General features: G+C 64.3%; 1 protein-coding gene across 2 annotated transcripts; it reads right to left on the bottom strand.

Annotated features, from left to right (window-relative positions):
* Positions 1 to 678: 678 nt before the first annotated feature.
* Positions 679 to 7,725, bottom strand: USP2 (ubiquitin specific peptidase 2). 2 transcript variants are annotated; one of them, XM_065738465.1, is made up of 12 exons: positions 7,118 to 7,725; positions 2,812 to 2,862; positions 2,457 to 2,580; positions 2,250 to 2,361; positions 2,045 to 2,155; positions 1,868 to 1,932; positions 1,683 to 1,786; positions 1,516 to 1,596; positions 1,356 to 1,434; positions 1,133 to 1,240; positions 936 to 1,056; positions 679 to 854 (listed from the first exon to the last, which is right to left on the bottom strand). In XM_065738465.1, the coding sequence occupies exons 1-12, from the start codon at positions 7,706 to 7,708 to the stop codon at positions 767 to 769; spliced, it is 1,635 nt and encodes a 544-aa protein (XP_065594537.1). In that variant the 5' UTR covers positions 7,709 to 7,725; the 3' UTR covers positions 679 to 766. The 2 variants fall into 2 exon arrangements, with proteins under 2 accessions (XP_065594537.1, XP_065594538.1); XM_065738466.1 differs by lacking the exon at positions 7,118 to 7,725 and adding an exon at positions 4,305 to 4,627.
* Positions 7,726 to 9,424: the final 1,699 nt, after the last annotated feature.

Below are 9,424 nucleotides of genomic sequence, written 5' to 3' on the forward strand. Positions count from 1 at the left end.
GCACCTCGGGCAGGGCGGGATGGGGAGGAGAATAAATTAGAGAAAAGGCTAAAAAGGCCACTGGCGTTTGCTAGCTGGAGGACGGAGCAGCAGGGCAGGAGGGGGAGAGCATCTGTGGGCACCCCATGGGGCTCCTGGTGAAGAGGGGAGGAAAGCCCCAGCCCTGGAAAGGTACCGTCCCCCCCCACCCCCTTTCCCCTGTAGGATGGACGTCTCTGTGCACCCCAAGGGCCTCCTGCGCCCCAAAGTGTTTTAAGGCACCGTCGTATGAGGAGGTGGGTCAGACCCCCTGGCATGAGTCCCTGGGCAGCCAGGAGGGATGCTCCAGGCTGAGAGAAGTCCATGATAAATAGAAAGAAACTCCAGGAAACGTCGTCCTCCCTCCGTGAGTCCGGGGACGATCAGAATGTGAATGGAGATGGGATTGAGGCGACCAGAGGGCTGTGATCCTTCACCAGGAGGTTTGGAGGAGCCAGGAGGAGGCTCATGGATCCTCAGGGACAGAAGTGTGGTATGGAGATGCCAGGAGGGACCCAGCTCCTGTGTCCACGAGGTCCCGGTGGGGGGAGGCAGCCTCGTGCCCGCAGAGTCCCTTGCTCAGTACTTTTATTACACGCCACAAAGGAAAAACCAAAACCTACTCCAGGGTAAAAGCAAACGCCAGCAGCCTGGAGGCACTGGGGCTGCCTGGGTCCTGCCCTCATTTCGGGGCTCTCCGCTGTTTCTGGGGTGGGGGGGGTGGCTCTGTGGGGTGCCCAGGGGCTGGCTACATGCGTGAGGATGGGCTGGCCAGCTCGTAGAAGAGCAGGTAGGCATCGCTGCTGCGCACGTGGCTGGAGGACAATGGGGTGACGCTGCAGAGAGGGGGAGATGCACTGTGAGCAATGGGGTGCCCACACGAGGCCCCCCACCCCGTGCCACCCGCGCAGCCTCACCGGGAATCGTTGAAGCTGTGCCACTCGCTGGAGATGGGGCTCTTGCAGTAGGCAGTGTAGTGTCCCCCCATGGTGGTGCCCGAGTGGTTGGAGACAGCGTAGAGGTTGTAAACGGCGTGGTCTGGGGGGATGGGGTGATGCTCAGTGGGACCCACGTGTGAGCTCTGAGCTCGGCCCCCCCCGGCCCCAGCACTTACTGCAGCTCTGAGAGGTGAACTCCCGCAGATCCAGGTCCTTCAGTGGGAAGTTGACGAAGGTGGTGAGCTTGCTGGCTCGTATCCTGGCCTCTGAGAAGCGCTTCAGGTCTGAAGGGGGGGAACGTCAAGGAGATGGGAGGCAAAGGGGAACCGGTAAAGAGCTGCCACCCCACCCCACCCTCCCTTTCCCCTCCCCAGGGCCATTTATTGGCACAAAGGATACGGAGCACCAGGATCTTGGGGTACTTCTGGATGCTGAATTTCTTCGTGCACCGCGTCCTGGCTTTGCAGCGACAGCACGTCTGCAGGCAGTGAGCAGTGGGGTGAGGATCCATCCTGCACCCACGCAACCCCCCCGTGCCCCCACCCCAAACGTCCCGTACCGGTTTCTCGTCCCCATCCAGCACATCCTCTTTGGTGAAGAGCCGCAGGCAGTCCATCAGGGTGACTTCCCCATAGCCTTTCTGTGGGAGGAAGGTGCAGTCAGGGGCGCAGGGGATGGGGCACAGCACGTGGGGTGGAGGGGCAGGGAAGAGCGGGGACCCCTAACCTTGGGGATGGGCAAGGAGAGGTCCCAGAAGGGGTCGAAGGCTGTGGAGCAGTATCCGCACTCGCTGCAGGTCAGCGAGCTCTTCAGCTGCCCTACAAAGAGATCTGGGGGCGAGGGGGATGGAGGAGGGTGAGACCCCCCCATCCCCAGCCCATTCCTGTCCCCCCTCTTCCCCGTGTGCTCACCACTAACACGGCTGTCCTCCCGCTCCTGGTACCTCCGCCACATCTGGCGGCTCTTCTCATCGTCACTGTGAGACGGAAGGACAGAACTGCTGAGCGACGCCGGGACCCACGGGCACCCAACCCCCACCCACCCCCTTCCCACCCCACCCCACCCCCTTCCCACCACCCCACGCTTACGGGAGGTGATCCAGGGTGTCAGCGTTGGCCCGCGGCCGCACCAGCACGCGGTTCACCTCGCTGTGCAACCCGTCCAGGAGGAAGCGGAGGAACTCCTGTGCGTCCTGCTGGCTGCAAGGCAAAGGGGCACGGCCGTGAGAGACCCCATGGGGATCCGCACCCACTGCCAGCCCCACGCCTCCAGCCCCACACCGCCGGTCCCTACTTGTATCCAACGAAGCGTGGGGCGTATCTCTGGATCTGCGTTTTGAACTCGGAGGGGTTCACGCTGTCGTTGGGGGACAAGGTCCAGAGCAGCTGGATCAGCTTTGCGAACTCTGCATGAGGAGAGGAAGCTTCCTCAGTGAGATGGGGATGGGGGATGTGCCCCACAGTTGGCCCTGTCCTATCCCTGCCCCTCACCCCCGGGTACCTGACATGAGCTCAGTGCGCATGCGGCTGTTGTTGTTGAGGTCCCGCAGGTACTGGTTCTGCAGGCAGTAATCCCGCAGCTCCTTGGTGTTGCTCAGGCACTGCAGGATGGAGTTCATGAAGCACTGGGGGAGGCAGAAAACCATGGCAACGTAAGGCAGAGGGAGGGAGGCGGGTGGTGGCAGGGGGGCACCATGGGGCGGGTGAGCAGGGGATGGAGATGGAGCAGGAGGGAGAGCGGGGGGACATTTGTCCACCTGCACCACTGGGAGTGTGCATGCCAGGGTCCCTAACGTGCCCACAGAAGGACACGGTGTGGGCTGGGGCCGTGCCCACAGAAGGGGACAAACACTCACCGTGTTGCCAAGGTTCCGCAGCCCAGTCAGTCCCTGCACCACCTTGGAGCTCTGCAGAGAGGAGGAGCAGGGATAAGAGACAGGCTGTTCGTGAGCAGCCCGTGGGGCCACCAGCACCCCTGTGGGGCAGCCCCACACGGGCACACAGGCATTCCAGGTGCTCCCGGCACTGCCATGCGTAGGAGATAGCTGAGGACCCGTTGCTCACCCAGCTGCGTGGCCTGGGATGACTCCCAGGGCTCAAAGTCCTCCTCGCTGCCCCATGCCCTGCAGGCCAGGCTGGCCACCCCCTGCCTCCCCCTGCCAGCCCCCTGCCCTGGTTAGCCAGGGGGGGCCATGCCCCGTGTCTTCCCTATGGCTGAAGGGGGTGTCCTGCTGCTGCCCGTCCCTTCCAGGGCACCCCACGCCAGTGCCACCTGGACTTGGGCACGGCTGCTTTGTGGGATAAAGTCCAGAGAGGGTGGTGACAGGGTGAGCCTCCCCGACCTGCGCCCATCCCGGCCGCAGCTCCCGGTCCTCCCCCAGGAGTGAGGAGGGGGAAGAGGAGGAGAGGAGGGGGCCCCAGTCAGCTCCAAAATAGCAGCAGCTGGCGCGCGTGTGGGAGGTGCTGAGCACCCAGCCCCGACAGCAGCCCAAAATAACCCAGATCCAGTTACACGTGTGCCATAGCGATGGTGCAGGCATCACCCGCCGCAGGGGCACAGCACCGGCGGGCACCCAGGTGCCCTGTGCCGGCCACACGTGGCTCTGCCTGGTGGCAGCCCGGGGTGCTTTGCATGCGGACCAGCGCGGCCCCACAGCCTCCATCGCTGTCCCTGGGGCAGGGAGGGATGCGCAAGACCCCCCACCCCCATGCCGTGGGTGGCCGTGGCCGCACCAAGGTCGTATTTCTCCCCGTTTTCCCTCCCCTGGGTGACTCAACTCCAGCTAATCCCCCTCGCGCGGCCGGGGTTTTATCTAGGACACGGCTCACAGGCGGCGGAGCAGAGCTGGCTCACGCGGCGGCGGCGGTGGCTGGGGACTCCCTGAGGCTGCACTGCGGGAGGGGGACAGGGGACAGGGGACGGGGACAGGGGACGGGGACAGGATGCGGGCTGCCGTGCACCGGCAAAGCCCGACTTACCGAAGTGCCCAGACCCCGACCTCCGCACCGCTGCTGCGTCTGCGGTGGGGGTACCCAACCCCAGGCGGTGTCCCGGTGACACCACCACCGCGCACTACGGCCACCTCCTCCTCACCGCGGGAGCGTGGGATGGGGCCAAGGTCACGGCCGTGGCAGCGCCGGCCAAGGGACCACAGTGCGCAGCCACGTGCTTTCAGCACCCCTCCTGCTCCCTGCTCCCGAGCCGCTGTCCCCCAGCGTCGGTGACACCGACGGGCACCCAGTGCCGCGCACCCCATCCCGCAGCAAGGTGCGCCCCGAGGGGGTGCACGCAGTGGGGTTCCCCCTCCATCGCCCCTTCCTCAGTCCCCAACCTCCGGGCAGCTCGTACCTTGGTCTTGTTGAGGACGAGCCCGACGAAGGTGGAGACCAGCAGGGAGCCCGGCATGGAGGTGCGGGGCCGCAGCTCCTTGTGAAGGTCGGGGAGCGTGGGGGGCTCCTCGGGCAGCGTCACAGTGTACGAGTCCCGCATGGTCCCCCCCACGAGCAAAGCGAGACGGAGAGGGGCCGAGAGGGGGGGGCGGGCAGGAGGGTCCCCTCTCCTCGGGCCGGCCGAGGGTGAGGGTATGGGGTCGGGCCCGGCCGGAGAACCGCCGTGGTCGGGCGGTTGCGGTGCCGGAGCCGATGCCGGCTCTTGAGGGCTGACGGCACCTGAGCGGCTCTGACATCAAATGGGTGGAGAGGCAGCAGCAGGGCTCCGTGACGGCCAGCCCCCGCCGCACCGCGTGGTACAGCCAGCCCTGAGCCAAGGGGGCCCGCGAGGGGCGGCCGTGCCCGCGGCCACCGCTGCGCTGGGGACACGGTCCCGCGGGGAGGACACGTGCGATGTCCCCTGAGCTCCACGGCTCCGTCTTGCCACCGCGATGCGGGGAGCACCACCGGCACGGCACCTCTCCCCGGACCTCCCCCAGAGGGTGGAAAGCGGCCCCAGTGCACGCGGTGGGACTGCGGGGTACCCGAATGGGATGCGGAGCTCAAGGGACGGTGGTGTTACGGGAGAAAGCGTGGGGTGAGAGGCAGGCAGGGAGCGGCAGCCCTTAGGGGGGAGGGGGGTTGCATTAGCACTACGCTCAGGGGGTGTTTCTCAGACTTGTTCGTTTCACCAAGGCGCGTTTCACGGAGCAGAGACCCCCCCAAGTCCCTCCCCTCCGAGCACGGGAGAAACCGAGGCACGGAGCAGGCAGGGCTCCAGCTCTGCCCCTGCAGCAAGGGCAGGTGAGGAGGCTGGCAGCGAGCCCGGCTCTCCGTCCTGCGTCCCCAACCTGCGTCCCCATCCTGCATCCCTCCTCTTCACCCCTCTGACCGTCCCCATGTGTCCTGGCCGCCTGCTCAGGGAAATTTCCACGGGCAGACACGCAGCTCGCACAGAGCAGGGCTGCTGTGCCCCCCGCCAGCCCCCAACACACCCCCAGCCCGCACCAACCATATTTTGGACCCCCCCCCCCCCACTGTGATGCAGCTGCATCCTGCCCTGCCCGCGGTGCACAGCCACTGGAGGGGATGATGGGGATGGCAGGGGGTGGGAGGGGGGAAGGAGGCTATTTTTGGCACCAGCAAAAAATATCTGAGGAGGCATCTTGCAGCGTTATTCATCTGCAGGGCCAGCGCTTTTTGCATCACAAGAGGAACCTTGTCGTAATCTGCACTCGTGTATATATATATACACACAGCCCGTGCTGTGTACACTGTACACACGCAGGGACACGGCGTGCACATGGGGGTGCACACCCTGCTGGGCTCACTCCAGAGGTGTGGGTGCCCCACGGTGTGCTCCCACCCACGTGGCACAGCACCCTGCCCTACAGCTCACGCGTGGCGTGGGGTCAGGACTGAGCCTGCTGTGTGCCCCGGGTGGGGGCCGGTGCAGCACTCCCCAGGGTGCTGGATGGCAAAAGGCATCAGCCCCAGTGATTCCCCACTGATTTCATTCCCCGGTGACTTTGGTTGCCCCAGGACTACGCTGCCCTATAGCTGGAGTGGGATGCAGGCTCCTGGGACAAGGCTGGAGCTAGGAAGTGAAGGAGCCAGCGACCTGTCCTAGTTGTCCCCTCGGCAGCAGTGACCTTCTGCCATGAGCTGGCACTGCAATGGCAAGCAGGGCTGGGACTGGCCGAGGGCCAGAGCCATCAGCTGCTCAGGATGGGGCTGTGCAGAGCTGCCGGTGATTCTGTGGCTGGCTCTGGCCTCCTGACCCTATGTCCCCACGGGGCAGTTAATGGGGTGGCACAGCACTGCTCCTGCCTTCCCTGGCACCCGTGGCTGCTCTGTGCCCCGTGGGATGACAAATGGAGGCACCGGGCTCCTCCATTCCATGTGGTGCTGAGGCTATGGGTGCAGGGATGGGAGCAGGCATGGGGACAGCCCCAGCCATGCCCCATGCTGCCCCTGAGGCTGTGTAATGGGGCAGAACCGATGGCAGCAGTGGGTGCACATGTTTCCGGCACCTGGCATGACCGCAGGCACCTGCACTTGGTTTTACGATTGGTACATTCACTTCCCTGCTTGGGAATGGGGGGAAAAAATGCATAGGGATGGAAAATAGCAGGTGTGCACATTAAAGGAAACCTCAGCTGGTGTCAGCCATCCGGCTCCTTGTGTCCTCTGGCACCTCCAGTGTGCTCCCGAGGCATGTTTCCCAGGTGCGTGGGTATAGGGGGGCCCTTATCCTCCCTGCTGGGTGCACGGCACTGGGATGGAGCCATGGGTCAGACCCTGTGCTGGGGGAGGACCGACCTCCACTGTGGGGTGGACTTGAGAGTGGGAGACAGCGTGGGCAGAGCCTGACAGGATCTTGGAAGGGAACCCAAGTGGAAAATTACCAGGTGCTGCTGTGTGCACCTGAGCCGAGCTGCAGGCACCTGCTCCCACCCCAGGCCATGGCCCTGGGGATGACACGACGCCTACAGGAGCCCCTGAGTGACGCTGCGCCACCACACGTGATGCTGAGCCACGCTGTGCCACGCCACAGCAGCACGTTCCCACGTGCAACCATTGAGTCTGTGCTCACCACAGAGTGCCACCAGCAGCATCCCTGCACCACAGCGATCCCGCGCAGCTTCCCTCTGCCCCTCTACCCCACACAAAACCCGCTCACAGCACGCACTCTACTGGCATCATGTCCCCACACCACCGCGTGTCACATACCGTAGGGTCAGGGCTATAGCTGTCATCCCCCTCACAGAGCTGGCTGCTGGAGGGCAGGCTGAAGTGGCTGCTCTTCTTCTCCAGGTAATCATGGACGTATTCTGAGCGCGTGGCAGCCTGGTGCAGGGCACTGGGGCTGGAGGCATAGCCGCTATCCGAGGTGTGCAGCCTCGAAAACTCCTGCGCCAGGTCCGAGTGGCTGATGGATCTGCGACGGCTGAGGAGCGTGGAGGTGGACACGTAGGAAGTGGGGCTGCTGGGGGTCCCGGTGTAGGAGAAGCACGACCCCCCTCTCAGCCCCACGCCCAGAGGATGCATGCGGATGTACGTGGGGCTCAGGCGGATGCTGGAGTCGGGGTACAGGGGCAGGCGGCCGCTGTCGTAGCCGCTGGTTGGAGGCAGTCTGCTGCGGTGGTAGCGAGGGGAGGGCAGGTAGCTGGATTTGAAGCCGATTTTGTCTCTGTCTGCGTAGGTGTAGGTGGAGCCGTAGGAGGTGTAGGAGCTGTAGCCACCGGGCATCTTGCTGTAGGTGTCCTCGGCATAGCGGGACGAGTCAACGTAGCGTTTGAGCGTGGAGGAGAGCTGGGACATGCTGGAGGCTGGGGCTCAGCTGGAGACATGGGCTGCAAGAGGAGGGCCTGGGCTCAGCTACACTACAGCCAACACTGGACAGTCCCCACCCCGACCTGGAGACCCTGTGAGGGCTGAGCAGGAGGCTGCAGGGACAGCAGTCGTGCCACCTATGGGACACCATGGGAGTAGGGCTGCTCTGGGCATGGCTATGGGCACTCAGCTGCTGCCTCTGCCCCAGTGCTGGCACTGCTGTACCCCAGCATAGGAGTCCTCATCATCCAACCCTGCTCCCTGCACGGTGTCCGGGGCCAGGCTGCAGCCACCACCCACCAGAGGGCATTGGGGAAAGCCTGTGGTCACCCTACTACATCATAACTGCCTGTATCCCCGTCACGCCAGCGCCCTGCCTGCATGCCATCAATAATTCAGTGCTGGAGGTGGCCGCTGTGTCCCCATGGCCAGGCACTGCCAGCCTGCAGGGGAGGGTGACAGCCAAGCGCCGGGTCCCCGTGGGGAGCGGTGGCTTCTGCCACGCTGTGACCCACGCGTGGGACAGGAGAGGGATGGTGGCACCCGCAGTAAACAAGGAACCAGCACAGAGTCAAGACAAGGGCAGCAAGAAAGCTCCCCAGCTTCGAGCAAACAGAGCTGATGGCAGGTCCCCTACCTGTCCCAGGGCTGCGCTGCCTCACGTCCCTTCCCTGGCCGGACAGTGGCTCGTATGGCTCTGAGAGTCCCCAGTCACCCAGGAGATGACCCCAGCTCAGAGGTTTTTCCCAGCCCCACTGGGGCGGGTGCTGGCCCCGCTCCAAGGCAGCGTGGAGGTGCTGGGATGGAGCCTGGCCCTGCGCTTGCCTTGCAGGGCACAGCCGGACCTAGGGATGGACACCGAGTGCCATCACCATGGGATCCTCCTTCCTCGGCCCTGGGCTGTGTCCCGGCTGCTATTGCTGAGGGAGCAGCAAGAGGAAACTATTTACAAGCAAGAGCAAGCCAGAGCGCACAGACCTGTTTGGGAACTGAGGCCGAGGGGTGAATAATCCTCTTGCAGGCAAACACGGCACCAACACCCAGCTCTCCCTGACCCATCCGTGCCAGCACTGGGAGGGCCCTGGAGCTGCTCTGCCAGCAGCACACTGTGGGGTTTTACTGGGGGATGTGGGATCCAGCCAAGGACCGGCACTCCCATGGGTATTGGGGTGAGGGTGCTGGAGACCTGTGGCTCCAATGGGGGCTTTCTCAGTCCCTATAGGATACTGTCTGCCCTGGGGATGTGGGGAGCTGGTGTGGAGGGATGTGGGGCTCGGGAGGGGAGCTTGCCCTGGACACAGCGGTGAACCCGCTGTCATCATGGGAGGAGAGGTCTTACCACGTAGGACTGCTGTGTCTGCTAGGATGATCTGCACCGTGCTGTCCCCATGTCATAATGCTGTGGACCCCGGGGCTGCAGGAGAGCAGAGCGTGCCATGAGCCCGAGGAGCTGAGGGGGTGTGAGAAAACCCCGGTTCCTCCCATCGCTTCCTGACCTGCCTGGCCCCTCCCTGCCCAATAATAATGCTGAGCTCTTCTGATGCATAGCAAAGCCCTGGGGCTGGCATGGCTGAGTCAGGCCTCCTGTACCTTCATCATCCTCCCTGGGGAAACTGAGGCACGGGAACATCCGGTCTGTGGCCACGTGGCCATGAGCACCAAGGGGACCCAGTGGTCTGAGCACCGCAGGGATGCTCAGGCTGG

The sequence above is a fragment of the Cyrtonyx montezumae genome, unplaced genomic scaffold, assembly GCF_038088225.1.
Source record: "Cyrtonyx montezumae isolate F1298 unplaced genomic scaffold, pur_monq_1.0 scaffold_22, whole genome shotgun sequence".
Taxonomy (NCBI): Eukaryota; Metazoa; Chordata; class Aves; order Galliformes; family Odontophoridae; genus Cyrtonyx; species Cyrtonyx montezumae.

What these genes read in the sequence shown, in the direction of transcription:
- USP2 (XM_065738465.1), bottom strand. Translation starts at nt 7,708, where the DNA reads ATGTCCCAGCTCTCCTCCACGCTCAAACGCTACGTTGACTCGTCCCGC. An exon ending in TCTCCTTGCCCATCCCCAAG is followed by an intron (nt 1,597 to 1,682) that starts GTTAGGGGTCCC and finishes TTCCTCCCACAG; the next exon opens with AAAGGCTATGGGGAAGTCAC. An exon ending in CCCCAAGATCCTGGTGCTCC is followed by an intron (nt 1,241 to 1,355) that starts GTATCCTTTGTG and finishes CCCCCCCTTCAG; the next exon opens with ACCTGAAGCGCTTCTCAGAG.